Source organism: Felis catus, chromosome A3 (genome assembly GCF_018350175.1).
Source record: "Felis catus isolate Fca126 chromosome A3, F.catus_Fca126_mat1.0, whole genome shotgun sequence".
NCBI lineage: Eukaryota > Metazoa > Chordata > Mammalia > Carnivora > Felidae > Felis > Felis catus.
The window spans coordinates 114,930,907-114,948,847 of record NC_058370.1 but is presented as its reverse complement, the minus strand read 5'-3'; the positions used below and the strand labels follow the sequence as shown (position 1 = coordinate 114,948,847).

Sequence of the window (17,941 nt, the reverse complement as noted above, 5' to 3'; positions counted from 1 at the left end):
AACACATACCTTATCCTTTGCAAACACCATTTCATCATTACCAATTCCAGTTATATTACTCCCAGGAACATCATCAGCAGAGATAAAGCAGACAAACCCTGGTACCTTCTGAGCTTCTGAAGTATCTATGGACCTGCAAGAATGAGCACAGTGAGGGGCCCAGGCGGGAAACGGAAGCAGAAGACCCACCACCAACTGGATACCACTGTCCTCATGTTGATTTTTCCTCCACTCAAATTCCTTCCTTCTCCATCCCTTGTCTATGCTATCCTATCTGCATTCTATATTCTATCCTATCCTACATTCCATAGGCTATCCTACCCTATCCTATTCTGCAAACGCTCATGAAATACGTACCCTGTGAAGGCCACCATGCTGAGCGCTGCGGAGAACAGAAAAATGAACAGGACAGGCCCACCCCCATGGACCTTCTACTATGGAACCACATCACAGTGAGTAGCATTTACTCTTGAGAGCTCCAGCTCACACTCACATCACAGCTAATACCCACACAGAATCAGCACTTTTGGGCCCTTGCTGCACCACTGATCGAATGTCCCTGAACATCGTCACACAGCCAAATTTGTCTCCCCACCTTCATGAAGCTATCCCAGAAGAGCAGGGCAGCCCGGCCATCATCAGGCCCAAGAGGGAGAACACCTGGAGAGTGTTTCACTAATAACAGTCTCAGCTATGTTCTGCTCACTCTGGCCTGGGCCCCCAAGGGGAGATAGAGCAGAGGCACCTCACAGAAAGGTATGGAAACCACACTGAAGAGCCAAGCAACTTCCAACAGGCAAACCCACCAGAGCCCGGAACATCATCATCATTATCCTCCTTCTACATTTGGGGCAACTCAGGCTCAGGGAAATTGAGTAGCTTTTCCAAAGTCACCCAGCCAGAGAGCAACGTAGGTGGGATTAGGACTGAGGTTAGGTTATGAAGAGCCAAAGCCAGGTCCTCGCTTCTTTCCAAGTGCACGCAGCCGGGAAAGCCCAGGTCATTGCTGTTACTACAGAGCCCCCCACCCTCTTCCATCCATTCACACATTGCTCAGATGGAACAAAGAAAGTAGACAATGTGGATCGTGGCCAGTGTGGTCAGTGTGGGCTCAAGACAAGGATAAAGCAAATGAATTTACCCTAGAGATGGCAACCACATCATCTGAAACAGTTTTTTTTCAGAGAACTCGAAGACTTTGGGAAGATGGTGGCGTAAGAGGACGGACGCTGGGATCACCACACGTCCTGCTGATCACTTAGATTCCACCTACACCTGCCTCAATAACGCAGAACCTCCAGAAGACTAGCAGAATGGAGTCTCCGGAGCCAAGTGCAGACGAGAGGCCCACGGAAGAGGGTAGGAAGGGCAGAGAGGCGGTGTGCGCTCCACGGACTGGTGGGAGGGAGCAGGGTCAGAGGGGCGGCCCGCCAGCCAAGCAGAGCCCCCGAGTCTGGCTTGCAAAAGTAGAGGGGCTGGACGGAGTGTGTTCAGACAGCAAGCAGGACTTGACATCTGTAAGATTATAAGCTAACAGCTCTGCTCAGAGAACGGGAGGGCTGGAGGACAACGGGAGGGAGAGTTGTTGAGCCACGGACGACAGAGCTCAGCTTGGCGGGGAACAAAGGCGCTCGCCAACGCCATCTCCCTCGCCCATCCCCAAGCCAAAATCCCAAAGGGAACCAGTTCCTGCCAGGGAACTTGCTTTCACCGCACAAACCCCCATATCTGTGCTTCTGCAGATCCATCCCTCTGGTGGCTCTGACTCCCTCCCGGTACCACAGGGCCCCTCCCGAAGTGGAACTCCAAGGAAAAGCAAGCCTGAGCCTGTCCCTCCTGCCCCTGTGCACCTTGCCAATCCACCCCAGCTAATATGCCAGATCCCCAGCACCATAAGCCTGGCAGTGTGCAAGTAGCCCAGATGGGCCACGCCACCCCAAGTGAATCCCGCCCATAGGAGAGGGGAGGAGAAGGCACACACCAGTCTGACAGTGGCCCCAGTGGTGGGCTGGGGGCAGACATCAGGTCTGCGGCCCCGCCCACCAACACAAGTTATTCAAGACAGCACTGGGGAAGTGCCCCGCAGTCCTGCACCACTCCAGGGACTATCCAAAATGACCAAACGGAAGAATTCCCCTCAGAAAAACGTCCAGGAAAGAACAACAGCTAACGAACTGATCAAAAACGATTTAAACAATATAACAGAAAGTGAATTTAGAATAAAAGTCATAAAATTAATCGCTGGGCTTGTAACAGTATAAAGGACAGCAGAGAACCTCTTGCTACAGAGATCAAGGGACTGAAGAACAGCCAGGAGGAGCTAAAAAATGCTATCAATGAGCTGCAGAATAAAATGGAGACAACTACGGCATGGATTGAAGAGGCAGAGGAGAGAATAGGTGAACTAGAAGATAAAATTATGGAAAAAGAAGAAGCTGAGAAAAAGAGAGATAAAAAAATCCAGGAGTATGAGGGGGAAATTAGAGAACTAAGTGATGCACTAAAGAGAAATAATATACGCATAACTGGTATTCCAGAGGAGGAAGAGAGAGGGAAAGGTGCTGAAGGTGTAATTGAAGAAATAATAGCTGAGAACTTCCCTGATCTGGGGAAGGAAAAAGGCATTGAAATGCAAGAGGCACAGAGAACTCCCTTCAGACGTAACTTGAATTGATCTTCTGCACGACATATAGTGAAACTGGCAAAATACAAGGATAAAGAGAAAATTCTGAAAGCAGCTAGAGATAAACATGCTCTAACATATAAAGGGAGACCTATAAGACTCGTGACCGATCTCTCTACTGAAACTTGGCAGGCCAGAAAGGAATGGCAGGAGATCTTCAATGTGATGAACAGAAAAAATATGCAGCTGAGAATCCTTTGTCCAGCAAGTCTGTCATTTAGAGTAGAAGGAAAGATAAAGGTCTTCCCAAACAAACAAAAACTGAAGGAATTCGTCACCACTAAACCAGCCCTACAAGAGATGCTAAGGGGGATCCTGTGAGACAAAGTACCAGAGACATTGCTACAAGCATGAAACCTACGGACATCACAATGACTCTAAACCCATATCTTTCTATAATAACACTGAATGTAAATGGACTCAATGCGCCAGCCAAAAGACATAGGGTATCAGAATGGATAAAGAAACAAGACCCATCTATTTGCTGTCTATAAGAGACTCATTCTAGACCTGAGGACACCTTCCGACTGAGAGTGAGGGGATGGAAAACTATTTATCATGCTACTGGAAGTCAAAAGAAAGCTGGAGTAGCCATACTTATATCAGAGAAACTAGACTTTAAATTAAAGGCTGTAACAAGAGATGAAGAAGGGTATTATATAAAAATCACAGGGTCTATCCGTCAGGAAGAGCTAACAATTATAAATGTTTATGCGCCGAATACAGGGGCCCCCAAATACATAAAACAATTACTCACAAACATAAGCAAACTTATTCATAAGAATGTGGTAACTGAGGGGAACTTTAACAATCCACTTACAGAAATGGATAGATCATCTAGACACATGGTGAATAAAGAAACAAGGGCCCTGAATGATACATTAGATCAGATGGAATTGACAGATCTATTTAGAACTCTGCATCCCACAGCAAGAGAATATACTTTCTTCTTGAGTGCACATGGGACATTCTCCAAGATAGATCACATACTGGGTCACAAAACAGCCCTTCATAAGTATACAAGAATTGAGATCATACCATGCATACTTTCAGACCACAATGCTATGAAGCTTGAAATCAACCACAGGAAAAAGTCTGGAAAACCTCCAAAAGCATGGGGGTTAAAGAACACCCTACTCAAGAATGAATAGGTCAACCAGACAATTAGAGAAGAAATTATAAAAAATATATGGAAACAAATGAAAATGAAAATACAACAATCCAAACGCTTTGGGATGCAGTGAAGGCAGTCCTGAGAGGAAAATACATTGCAATCCAGGCCTATCTCAAGAAACAAGAAAAATCCCAAATACAAAATCTAACAGCACACCTAATCGAAATAGAAGCAGAACAGCAAAGACAGCCTAAACCCAGCAGAAGAAGAGAAATAATAAAGATCAGAGCAGAAATAAACAATATAGAATCTAAAAACACTGTAGAGCAGATCAATGAAACCAAGAGTTGGTTTTTTGAAAAAATAAACAAAATTGATAAACCTCTAGCCATGCTTCTCAAAAAGAAAAGGGAGATGACCCAAATAGATAAAATCATGAATGAAAATGGAATTATTACAACCAATCCCTCAGAGATACAAGCAATTATCAGGGAATGCTATGAAAAATTATATGCCAACAAATTGGACAACCTGGAAGAAATGGACAAATTCCTAAACACCCACACGCTTCCAAAACTCAATCAGGAGGAAATAGATAGCTTGAATACACCCATAACAGGGAAGAAATTGAATCAGTCATTAAAAATCTCCCAACAAATAAGAGTCCAGGACCAGATGGCTTCCCAGGGGAGTTCTACCAGACATTTAAAGCAGAGATAATACCTATCCTTCTCAAGCTATTCCAAAAAATAGAAAGGGAAGGAAAACTTGAAGACTCACTCTATGAAGCCAGTATTACTTTGATTCCTGAACCAGACAGAGATCCAGTAAAAAAAGAGAAGTACAGGCCAATATCCCTGATGAATATGGATGCAAAAATTCTCAATAAGATACTAGCAAATCGAATTCAACAGCATATAAAAAGAGTTATTCACCATGATCAAGTGGGATTCATCCCTGGGATGCAGGGCTGGTTCAACATTCGCAAATCAATCAATGTGATACATCACATTAATAAAAGAAAAGATAAGAACCATATGATCCTGTCAATCGATGCAGAAAAGGCATTTGACAAAATTCAGCAATGTTTCTTAATAAAAACCCTCGCGAAAGAAGGAACGTACTAAAGATCATAAAAGCCATTTATGAAAAGCCCACAGCTAACATCATCCTCAATGGGGAAAAACTGAGAGCTTTATCCCTGAGATCAGGAACATGACAGGGATGTCCACTCTCACCGCTGTTGTTTAACCTAGTGTTGGAAGTTCTAGCATCAGCAATCAGACAACAAAAGGAAATCAAAGGCATCAAAATTGGCAAAGATGAAGTTAAGCTTTCACTTTTTGCAGATGACATGATATTATACATGGAAAATCTGATAGACTCCACCAGAAGTCTGCTAGAACTGATACATGAATTTAGCAAACTGCAGGATACAAAATCAACGTACAGAAACCAGTTGCATTCTTATACACTAATAATGAAGCAACAGAAAGACAAAAAAACTGATCACATTCACAATTGCACCAAGAAGCATAATACCTAGGAATAAATCTAACGAAAGATGTAAAAGATCTGTATGCTGAAAACTATAGAAAGCTTATGAAAGAAATTGAAGAAGATATAAAGAAATGGAAAAATATTCCGTGCTCACGGATTGGAAGAACAAATATTGTCAAAATGTCAATACTACCCAAAGCTATCTACACATTCAATGCAATCCCAATCAAAATTGCACCAGCATTCTTCTAGAAGCTACAACAAGCAATCCTAAAATTCATAGGGAACCACAAAAGGCCCCGAATAGCCAAAGTAATTTTGAAGAAGAAGACCAAAGCAGGAGGCATCACAATCCCAGACTTTAGCCTCTACTACAAAGCTGTAATCATCAAGACAGCATGGTATTCACACAAAAACAGACACATAGGCCAATGGAATAGAATAGAAACCCCAGAACTAGACCCACAAACAGATGGCCAACTAATCTTTGACAAAGCAGAAAAGAATATCCAATGGAAAAGAGACAGTCTCTTTAACAAATGGTGCTGGGAGAACTGGACAGCAACAAGCAGAAGGTTGAGACTAGACCACTTTCTCACACCATTCACAAAAATAAACTCAAAATGGATAAAGGACCTGAATGTGAGACAGGAAACCATCAAAACCCTAGAGGAGAACACAGAAAAAGACCTCTCTGGCCTCAGCCACAGCAATTTCTTACTTGACACATCCCGAAAAGCAAGGGAATTAAAAGCAAAAATGAACTACTGGGACCTTATTAAGATAAAAAGCTTCTGCACAGCAAAGGAAACAACCAACAAAACTAAAAGGCAACCAATGGAATGGGAAAAGATATTTGCAAAGGACATATCGGACAAAGGGCTAGTATCCAAAATCTATAAAGAGCTCACCAAACTCCACACCCAAAAAACACATAACCCAGTGAAGAAATGGGCAGAAGGCACGAATAGACACTTGTCTAAAGAAGACATCCGGATGGCCAACAGGCACATGAAAAGATGCTCAACGTCGCTCCTCATCAGGGAAATACAAATCAAAACCACACTCAGATATCACCTCATGCCAGTCAGAGTGGCTAAAATGAACAAATCAGGAGACTATAGATGCTGGAGAGGATGTGGAGAAACGGGAACCCTCTTGCACTGTTGCTGGGAATGCAAATTGGTGCAACCACCCTGGAAAACAGTGTGGAGGTTCCTCAAAAAATTAAAAATACACCTACCCTATGACCCAGCAATAGCACTGCTAGGAATTTACCCAAGGGATACAGGAGTACTGATGCATAGGGGCACTTGTACCCCAATGTTTATAGCGGCACTCTCAACAAATTATGGCCATAGCCATAATTTGGCCATAGCCAAATTATGGAAAGAACCTAAATGTCCATCAACTGATGAATGAATAAAGAAATTGTGGTTTTTATCCACAATGGAGTACTACGTGGCAATGAGAAAGATGAAACATGGCCCTTTGTAGCAACATGGATGGAACTGGAGAGTGTGATGCTAAGTGAAATAAGCCATACAGAGAAAGACAGATACCATATGTTTTCACCCTTATGTGGATCCTGAGAAACTTAGCAGAAACCCATGGGGGAGGGGAAGGAAAAAAAAAAGAGGTTAGAGTGGGAGACAGCCAAAGCATAAGAGACTCTTAAAAACTGAGAACAAACTGAGTGTTGATGGGAGGTGAGAGGGAGCAGAGGGTGGGTGATGGGTATTGAGGAGGGCACCTTTTGGGACGAGCACTGGGTATTGTATGGAAACAAATTTGACAATAAACTTCATATATTGAAAAAAAAAAAAAGAACTGGAAGACTTTACTTACCTGTTAAGTTTTCTCGGTGTCCAGGTTACCATTCCTGCAGCCTGTCTCCAGGCAGCTAGGAGCGGCAGAGGGAAAAACCAGTGATGGGGAGACAGGATCTCTAATCCAAGCAGTGGCAGCGCCCAAGGGAGGGTTTCTCCTAGCTGCTCTGTTCAACAGGATATGTGTCTGATGCCCACCAGGAGATCAATGCAGTCTCTGGCCTGAACATCAAGAGGCAGCACAGCTCGGCCGCTAATGCTGCCTGGCTTCAAACTCCCGCTTGGCTGCTTACCAACTCTGTGCCCTCGGGCACGTAACTTACCACCCTTGTGCCTCAGCTTCCTTGTCTGGAACATGGGGATCATAACAGGACCTGCCTGTAGGGTTGTTTTGAGGAGTAAAGGTGCCAATGTATGTAAAACGCTTTCAAGGCCGCAGCAAATATTAAGTGCCACGTGAGTGTTGGGTATTAGTATTATTATAGAGGTGGCGATGCTTGTCATTTGGGCTTTCCAAATTCAACAGACAGGCACGGGTGGCTCTTCTCTGCTAGGTCCTTTGCAGACTCTGTCACTGATCATCATGAAAACACCCGGCTATGAATAGAGAAACTGCGAGCTTAGGCATCCCAGGCCAAGTCACAGCTGGTAAACACTGGAACAGAGACTCAATCCCGGGTCGGTCTGACTCTAAGGCCACGCTCTTCCCCTTAGTGCTGACTCCAGTTCTCCTGAAATACTGCATTGAAGTTTAGCCCAATATCAAAGTGCAGAGCTGACCTGCTCCTGTTAAAAGCTCCTCACTGCTTTTTGGCTCAAGTGCAATGTCCCGGTTCAGCATTCCGAGGCTCTCCTGTTCTGGCCCCTGCCTATGCCTCCAACAGCATCCCCTCACCCTGCCAGGCACCACTGAGTCCCTAACCTCTCCCGCTCCTCTCCAGGCTGGTTTTCAGGTGAGTTCCCAGTCCCTCTCTAGACTGGAAGGCCCTGGAGGAGCCTCCCAGCACCCTCCTCCCTCAGGATATTTACTCCACTCACTTGATCTTGGCGTGGGCCCGGGTGCTGGTGACCAACCGGAGGGACAGCTCATTCTCGTAGCGAGGGATGTCGTCACAATACACGGCCTCCCCAGACGCTTGCATGGCCGCGGCCAGGTGGGGCAGGGGCCGACCCACCATGTCCTCCTCGCACTGACCCTTGGGCACCTCCTGGAACAACATGGTCATCAGTCAAGCTGAGCTGCATAAGACACTGTTTCCCTACAGGCCTGGGGAAACTGCAGGGAGCTTCAGGCCAAAGCAAACCTGAGTGAAGACGGAGGAGGCAGGAGGGACACAGGGCAAAGGAACAGAAAGGCAGAGCAGAGGTGGTCATAGTGTCCCCATACGCGGAGAAAAATAAATAACTAAAGAAGAACCTCAATGTGCACTCATGGGGGGTGGAGTAAAAAGCTGGTGCTACGTGCATCCAATCAAATGGTATGTAACTATTAAGACATACTTTTGAAGACTTTAAATTAGAAGGCAAGAATGTTCACATTACATGTAAACACAGGACATAAAACATTGTGTGTGTGTATGATGATTTGAATTCTGTAGGAAAAATATGTATGTTATAAACATAGCATGTCAATGTCCATATATGCGTAGGAAAAAATGGAAAGAAGTCAACAAAAATATCATGATTTTCTCTTGGAGGTGGGATCTTGGGTCATTTTTGTTTTCTTCTTTATATCTTTCTGTACTTGCCAAAGTGTTCCAAAATGGATTTGTAACAAAATTCTGTTGTATGTGGTTTTTCAAAGACATAATAATAATGGCTAACATGTCACTGAGTATTTAATATATGCCAGGAGCTAATCTAAGCTATTTACTTTTACTAACACATTTAATCCTCAGAACCATCCTAGGTAACAGGTGCCATCATTAGGGACACTTGCAGGTGGGCATAATTAACTTGCCCAAAAGCCACACAGAGGAAGTGACTTGTCGAAGGTTACACACAGTTACAAACTGGCAGAGTTTGAATTCAAGTCGTGGCAGTGGAGCCCAGAGTTCACAGTCTGGATCACTAGCCTCTACTGCATGGTTCCACAATTTGTGGCCTGCGGGCCAAATCTGGCCCACTGCCTGCTTCTATAAATAAAGTTTTATTGGTACATACCACACACATTCATTTATGTATTACCTCTGGTTGCTTTTATGCTATAATGACACAGTTGAGGAGTATCAACTGAAACTATAGGGCCCACAAAATCCAAAGTGTCTACAGAAAAAGTTGACCCTTTACCTAGTGCTTCTCAAAACATTGCCATTGACAGAAAGTTGTTGTTTTGTTGTTATGGTCAGGAGAACTCCTGGCTTTGCACATCAGCCCCACAGAGGCACCAGAAAAGACAAAATCGGGACATTTTTTTTTATTCTTTAAGGAGCAGGTGAAGATGAGAGTAATCTCAAGAGAGACAAAATTAGGTAAGGAACGAGGAAAAGAGCTTCATCGACATTAATACGATTCCCATTTTCTTCACCTGATATTTACGCAAAGCAGTAGGAGCTTTGAGCACCCACACACGACTAAAGCCAGTCATTCACCAAAGGTCAGCATCATCTGATGTGCCCTGCAAGGGCCTGTGAGATCAGCCATACATCAGGTATACTCACTTGGAAGAGCTGGACGTTGGCTGGAGGGTCTTTCTGAAAGAGTAAGGTGGCACTGGCATGGGTGGGGTCCAGCTTGCCACACTTCTGTGGAGGTAAGTTAACAGTAGTGATCGTGACTAGTTCTATCATTGATCCCACCCTTGGTTGTCCCCAAGTGGCAACAGTAACAACTGTTCCCCTCACCTCCTCATTGTACACTCCTCTCAACGTCAGAACGTGGGCTCTGAGAGCCCAGCATTTTATAACAGCCTCGGGCCCCTTACCACCCTTGCAGCCTGCATGTGAATGGTTTGTGCTTCCTCCAACACACCAAATGGTTTCCCTCCCTCCTGCATTTATTCACGCTGCTCTCTCTCTGTCCTTGCCTTGCTGGAAACCTTCTTCCTCCTCGTTTCTATGGGAAATATTTAATGATATGGAAAATGCGCACAATACAATCTCAACAGAATCAGGGGAAATGGAAAACTCTATATGCAGCATGACCCTAAATCTGTTTAGAAAATGATGTGTCCAGATCAAAAGATAGGAAGATGACAAGTATATAGAGAGAGGGATGGATGGAGAGCTAGAAAGAGAAAGAGAAAAGAGAGAATGACAGAAGATGGACAAATGAATGTAGGAAAAAGATCAGAGGAAAAAGCAAGACTAGTAGCAGTGGTTTCCTCTAGAATCTGAGAGAAAAGCATATTTAATTAAAAAGAAAAGTAATAAAAAAGTATTTAATTTCTTATTTAAAAAGTTGAAATGTTTTTTAATTTTCTATTTTAATTTTTAATATATTTCTGTGTTTTTAAGTTTGCCACAGGAAATGTATTACTCTTATAATCAGAAAAAAACTCAAGGTGCCTGGGTGGCTCAGTCAATTAAGCATCTGACCCTTGCTTTCAGCTCAGGTCATGATCTCACAGTTCTGAGGTCGAGCCCCACGTTGGGCTCTGTGCTGTCAGCGCAGAGCCTACTTGGGATTCTCTCTCTGCGCCTGCCCGCTCATGTGCACACATGGACTCTCTCTCTCTGTCTCTCAAAATAAATAAATAAATGCTTTTTAAAAAGAAAAAGAAGAAAGCTATTAGGGATGCTTTTTAAAGAGGGATTTCTGTCTGCGGTCCCCACATCTGTGGAAGCTTCCCTCCTTTGCACTCCCAACGCCATCTGCTCAGTTGTCACTCTAGGCTGGCCTTTACTGATCACGTTCTCTCCCACACAAGGCTCCCCCTGGTGCCAAGTGCAATGTTATGCATAGACAGTGCAAAGTAAATGCTTACTGAACCATATGGGGAGCTGGGCTTCCACTCAGCCACACCCGTTCCAGAATGCACACCCTCTCAGTGACCACCGTCTCCTGACTGTAGCAGCACCTGTTACATTCTCATTCCACCCTCTACCTTCTCATCTCACTCCACATTCCATTCTAACTACAAAACCACAGTTGAAACAGCTAGCCTGTCAAAAGGATCATCTGGTCTACCACCCAGATCAGCAGATTTCCCAACTGAGACTTAAAGAGAGTTGTGACCTATTCAAGTTTCAAGTGAGGTAAGGATTCAGTCGGGACCAGAACCCTAGTCGTTGACGCCCAGTTCAGTGTTCTGCCTCTCAACCATCCTGTTGGTTCCCATCTGCATGTGGCTCCCTGGGCCGTGTGTCCTTGGAGCAAAGCCTCCTCTGTCCTTAGATGTCAGAAGGGAGAAGCCAATTTACCACCTGGTCCACCGTACCCCTCCCTCAGACTGGCTTCTTAAATTCCCAAACAAAAGTCCTGCAGAGAGTCTGTATCTTGCCCACACCCCACACTCACATCTTTCGAGTTCTGTATGCCCAGTTTCTGAAGCACTGTCAGGTAGAACTTGAAGAAGAAGCTGAGGGTGAGGGTACGCCGAAACTCCACCATGCCGCCAGGGGCGTCGGGGGCCAGGGACAACTCCTCCGCCAGGCCCGCACACACGTTCTGCAGCAGCTCCTCGTTCCAGAAACTGCCAGAGAGCAGAAGGTGGGAGAGCGCTCCTACTCAGCCATCAGAATCACTTGTGTGGGGTGGTAGGCACAGGGCGTAGTCATATGAAACTTGGTTCAAAATTTGGCTTGGATACTTATACTTGTGTAACTTTAGGTAAGTTACTTGCTTGAGCCTTAGTTTCCTCATCTTTTTTAAAAAACCTTTTTTTAATGTTTTGTTTTTTTTTTTGAGAAAGAGAGATGGAAGTCAAGCAGGGGAGGGGCAGAGTGGGAGGGACACTAGGAATCTAAAGCAGGCTCCAGGCTCCGCGCTGTCGGCACAGACCCGACGTGGGGCTCAAACTCATGAACCCTGAGATCATGACCCTGAGATCAAGCCAAAGTCAGACACTTAAGCGAGTGAGGCACCCGGGCACCCCTCGGTTTCCTAAAATTTAAAACTAGACACAATTTGGGTGCCTTGATGGCTCAGTCGGTTGAGCACCCAACTCTTCATTTCCACTCAAGTCAGCCCCACTTCTTTTTTTTTTTTTTAACGTTTATTCATTTTTGATACAGAGAGAGACAGAACATGAACAGGGGAGGGTCAGAGACAGGGAGACACAGAATCTGAAATAGGCTCCAGGCTCTGAGCTGTCAGCACAGAGCCTGATGCGGGGCTCGAACTCGCGGACAGCAAGATCTTGACCTGAGCTGAAGTCGGCCGCTTAACCGACAGAGCCACCCAGGCGCCCCCAGCCCCACTTCTTAAGATTCTCTGTCTCTCTCTGTCTCTCCCTCTGTCCCTCTCCCCTGCTCTTCCTCTCTCTCTCTCGCTAAAATATAAAAATAAATAAATACAGAAATAATACAAATAAAAATAGACACAATTTTAAAACGACCACAAAATTATACTAATTAAATCGATTCAGTCCTTATAACGCCCTGAGCAATGTCCTCCGTGGTTTTTACGATGGATCACTTTTCATTTCCATGTAAAAGTGTAGCATGGAAAATTTGTATACTCCTTTACCGATGAGGAAACTGAGGCACCGGAAGATTCGGTAACTTGACTTCTCTGAGCCGTCTGGAAAGTGTTGGAGCCAGGCATCGGAACCAAAGAGCCAAACGCCAAACGCCAACCGTAAGCCTTATTTACCCATCTGCTTATTGGCAGCGTTACAGAGGCCAGCGCTGGGGAAGGGCTCGGGGTAACTGCTGCCACACACTAGCCATAGGAGTAGGAGTAGCCACAGTCAGAGTGCAGCGGGAGTGGCCGCAGCAATACCGTAGGAGGGATACTAGCAGTGGCCGAACAGTAGCAGCAGAAGTAACAGCCGTGGTAGAAGCGAAAGCAGAAGGCGTCGAAGTCGTGGAAAGAGGAACAGTGGTGAGAGCAGTAGCAGCAGCGCTGGCGACACTGTGACTAGTAGCGGGAGGAGCAGCAGAGGCGCGACCGTGAGTCGTGGCGAGAGTCACGCTGGGGACACACACAACAGTGGCAGCAACAGCATTAACACAGTGGCAGCAGGAACGCTGTGGGCAGTACTCTCGGGAGGAGCCGCAGGAAGAGGAGAGCCGCAATACGAGCATCGGCGGTAGAGAGACCGCAGTGGTGGCATCGCTGGGAACAGCAGTGGAAGCCACAGCGGCAACACTAGCCCGAGGGGTGACGGTGGCAGAAACAGCAGCAGTGGCAGCAGCGGGAAGAGGAGCAACAGAAGTAGCAGTACCAGTGTGAGTAGTGCCAGCCGCAGTAATTGCAGTAGAGGCCCAGCCGTGAGAGCAATGGCAACGGTGGCCGCTCGCGGCCGCAGCAACGGCGGGCCCAGCGGTACCAAGAGCAGCGGAGCCCTAGCAGGCCGGGTGGAACCGGCGCAGCCACAGCCATGCTCCCAGGAATCGAGCTACGGGTAGCGGCAGTCAGGGTAGCAGCAGCGGTAAGCCCGGTAAGGGCGGAAGTCATGGCTGTAGCGGCGGCAAGGGCAACGGCGCCGGCAGTCCCGGCAGCTAGCAGCACTGCGGGAGTCGGAGCGGCACTGGCCGTTTCACTCTGCCGGCAGCTCTCACTTTGATATCTGCTTCCGCGTGGTCTGGAGGGCTGAGACGGTTCTGTCGTGCATTCCGCCGTAGCAAAGGGCCAGCTCCTTCACCTGCGCGGTTCCCGGGTTGAACAGGACCCTCATGCCGCTGGTCACCTTGGCGATGTCATCTTCTCTCCGAGAGGCCTGCTTGAAGGCTGAGAAATACTCACCCTGCAAAACAAGAGAAAGGTTCCTGCTTCTCCCCTGCATTTGCTGCAACTGCAGATGGTGAGGCTGAAGCACGGGGGTGAAAGGGCAGGTGAAGGGACAGGGCCATGGCAAACCCGCAAGGGGCTGCCGGTGGGACTCAAAGATGTGGGCGGCGCCGACTGTCCCGCGCTCAGCACGAGGCCCGGATAACACTCCCAGAAGCCGGAAAGGGGGCGGGCGAGATTTCCCCTGTCGGCCAGGAACACCCAAAGTCAAGGAAAAGGAGAGCAGGGTTCTCTCAACCAACAGCTGGGAAGAGGAAAGACATGTTCACAAAGGCTGCTCAGGGTCCCCCAGCCCCCAGTCCTCCCATCCTGTTGCCCAGCTTCAGAGCCCACCCAGCCTCTCGGCTGTGCCGAAACCTCTGTTGGCTTAACTGCCTCTCGAGCAGATACAACGAGATGCCACCGGGAGTATGAAACGCACCCTCACCCACGCCTGTGCACGTGCTCTCTCTAGCCTGTCTCTCCCACTGGTCTATCGTTCACGGTAGAAACCTTGCTTCCTGAAAGAATGAACCACACTATGAAACACTAGCTGCCTTTGTGCTTTGAGCACACATTTCCCACTGGGCTCCAGGCAGGCCCTGTCTGTCAGGATAGGAGGGCCGCGTGAGTCACTTTCCAGGTAAGAACGATCTCATATCAAGCCCTTTCTGGCCGGGTTCTGCTGGAGGTCTGAACCCACCTGGCACCGCAAATTCTGATTAACGTCAAAGGCAGAGGCTTAAGGGAAGCGTTGTGGAGAAAACCCAACGAGGCTCACTGTGGATGCCCACACTGGCCACAAACTTCTGTTCGAAGAAGTCATTGGGCTTCCTCCTGACCATGACGCTAGTCCGGATTCCCGATGTCAAACATGGCCCCGGGACCGTGAGCCTGGAGTCTGGGCTTGGTTCTGGAACAGGACTGTGCCAGTCCACGGTGACGTGTCCACCGGGGTGCCACACCATGTCAGTGTCAGATTGGCAGCTGTCCTTTCTTGAGAAATCCTCCCTACTTCTGGGTATTAAAATCTCCTTTCTGTCATGACATGTTTTTTGTTTTTAAAGAGTTTCTTCAGTGTATTTATTTATTTATGAGAGAGAGACAGAATGAGCAGAGGAGGGACAGAGACAGAGAGAGAGGGACAGAGGATCTGAAGCGGGCTCTGTGCCGACAGCAGAGAGCCCGATGTGGGGCTTGCACTCACGAACGGTGAGATCGTGACCTGAGCTCAAGTCGGAAGCTTAGCTGACTGAGCCACCCGGGCGCCCCTATGAAATGTTTTTGGCTGATGTCCCTATCTGGCAAAATAAAAACCGGACTCTTGTATGCCTGTTCCCTCCTCCCTTCTCCAACTCATAATTAAAAAGAGGAAAATTTACTGATCTGTGAAATACAAAAACTCTGGGAATCACTGCTCAAAATGGTCTATAAGGACAAGCTAGAAAATCAGTTAAGGAACCACCTCAGGGACATCATGGCTCTAATTTAATTAGCATTCTCATTAAGGGGGCCAAAATTAGCAAGGGCGAACACGCCTTGTAACGCGCGCTCAAGCGCTACCTGGGTAAAACTCCTAATACTCTCCATTACAGCTGCTTTCCCAGCCTCACACAGATCACTTTTCTACACGGCCCATTATGGAATGTGTAGCTGGTGAGGGAGGAGAGAGAGGCACCTGGTGACGACACCACGGGCCCCCAGGAGCAACAGCGAGGCAGCCAGAAGTGCCCAGACTTGCCTCAACAGGACAGAAAAACCTCCCATGAGCAGAAATGCAACCACGCCAACTCAGAGCAAGGTCAGCAAATAAACACCTCATCAACATGTGTGGGCCTGACCCACGGGCAGCCCCTCCACTCAGCGTGCAAGCCCCAGTCTCCTCTGACCTGGGGCAGAAGTGCTCAGTGGCTGGATGTGCTCTTGAAATCATGTTGCTAGCTACCAGATGGAGATCCCCACTGGTTTCTGGACATCGGCCTGGAACCTTAGGCATTCCTGATTTCAAGCCTCACGATAACCTCCCGGGTAGGTAACACTGTGTCCGTTTTACAGACGAGCAAGCCGAGGCTCAGAAATCTGAAACGATTTGCCCAGGATCACGTGCCATGAGTCCATGGAATGCCCTCTTCCCTGCCCTGAAGCTCTTCATTGCCCAGAGAACACTATGGCTGGTGAAAGGCAGTGTTCAGAGACTTTGTTAAAGTTGAGAGATGCTGAGCTTGGTCCCTGAGGCAGACTCTGGTCTCTTGTCTGGAGCCTCGCTGCGGTAAGAGTGATATGGGACGCTCCTGAGCAGCTCACCTCCCTGCTGTAGGGGATCTCGATGGAAAGCAGTATCTCCTCCGGAGCTAGCAGGGTCTTTCTGTACGCGGGGAAGAAGGTGTGATCCATCCGAACCGTTCTCCTGGTGCCTGTACACAGGCCGGATGCAGCGATGTGAGAAAGCAGAGAACGAGGCACCGGTAAATTCCCCATCCTGGTCTCTGGTACCCACAGTCAGAGGGCAGTGCCGGCACAATTAGGGCCAAGATCCTCCATCTAAAATCCTTACGCAGGGATGTGCTGGTGAATGTTTAACAATGGACTATGTGTGGGCGGAGGGAGTCCAGATTTGCAGTACTTGCTAATTTCTACGGTCTCAATACTCCCACCATAGCCAATTTCAGGCTCCCGGAGTGACATCAGTGAACATGAAGTTGGAAAGAGGGTGGCAAAGAGTTGACATGACACGCCTGCTGTCCTCTGAAAGGACTGCCTACAAAGGTTGGCCATGGCTGTCTTCTGGGAACTTGGATTTCAGCAGATTCCCCGATAAGATGACTGACTGTGTCTACACAACTGTTCATACAAACAGCAGGGTTTATGTTGAACATCTGCTTTCTGTCCGGGTGCCTGGGCTTTTGGTACCTGCCAAGAAGGGCTACGCAACCAACCCCCCAAAAAGCCCTAGCTGTTCAGTGTCTGACGAGCTTCCCCGGCAGACAACACTTCACGTGCGTTATCACAATGCAGCTTGTGACTGAGGGAATGATGTGTGTCCTGTGTGACGCCACCGGGAGAAGTCTCTGGAAGCTTGTGCCTGAATTCCTCCAGACTGTGCCCCATGTCTCTCTTCACTTTGCCAAGTTTACTTTGTGTCCTCCCACTTAATAAGTCATGGCCATGAGTATGACGATAGGCTGAGTCCTGGGAGTCCTCCCTGACTTCCTAGGAGTCATCAAAACTGGGGATGGTCTCGAGGACCCTCCAACAAGGACGGTGCATAGCTGCATATCATTACTTAGCATTTCCACTCTACAGATATAACAGATGGGAATAACTCTAAGGGCATGGGCAATAGTAAAATAAACTCAAATATTAGGACGTGATGAATTTTGAGCACTTATTACCTTTATTTTTAATGTAATTTATTTTATTGTAAGTTTCTACAATTCAATTTTTAATAATGGCCACGTCTATCAAACACTCGCAGACTCCCTGAAAATCCAGCTGTGGGCTGTGGCGAGCCAGTGCATTCTGGCTGTAGCACACTACTAGGTAAGGCTTCTAGGTGACAGATCCTGTTGGGAATTCTTAATAAGGAAATGGTCTGGCTCTCCTGGCCCCCAGTCTGGGTATATCTCCCTTGCAGTTCCCAGGGATCCAAACCTTAGGATGGCTGGGTCATTGAATTGTGGGCCCTGCCTCTCCAAAAAGTCACCTATCTTGTGAGCCTTCTCGCCCGTGGGGCCCTCTTTCCTGACTTCCGCATGACGTAGCTCTCACCTGTGGACACGATGGTCAGCTTGGCCCCACTGGCCATGAACACAGGGTTGAGGTCAGAGATGGGGCTGGCGGTGATGATGTTCCCTCCGATGGACTAGAACAAGCAGAGAGTGTGCGTGAGAGCCCAGCCCACCCAGGAAAACCTTGCTCTCACAGCAGGCTGCAGAACACAGG

General features: G+C 47.4%; 1 protein-coding gene across 3 annotated transcripts in view; it reads right to left on the bottom strand.

The window, feature by feature from the left end:
- The window catches only part of LOC109496736 (xanthine dehydrogenase/oxidase-like), a 61,239-nt gene that overhangs the window by 22,703 nt on the left and 20,595 nt on the right, over window positions 1-17,941 (bottom strand). For all 3 annotated transcript variants that reach the window (XM_045054719.1, XM_045054720.1, XR_006595843.1), the window contains exons 12-18: window positions 17,768-17,861; window positions 16,304-16,413; window positions 13,792-13,976; window positions 11,585-11,759; window positions 9,787-9,870; window positions 8,165-8,334; window positions 10-133 (exon numbers count right to left, since the gene is read on the bottom strand). In XM_045054719.1, the coding sequence (XP_044910654.1) occupies window positions 10-133; window positions 8,165-8,334; window positions 9,787-9,870; window positions 11,585-11,759; window positions 13,792-13,976; window positions 16,304-16,413; window positions 17,768-17,861 (942 nt within the window). The remainder of the gene's footprint in view (window positions 1-9; window positions 134-8,164; window positions 8,335-9,786; window positions 9,871-11,584; window positions 11,760-13,791; window positions 13,977-16,303; window positions 16,414-17,767; window positions 17,862-17,941) is intronic.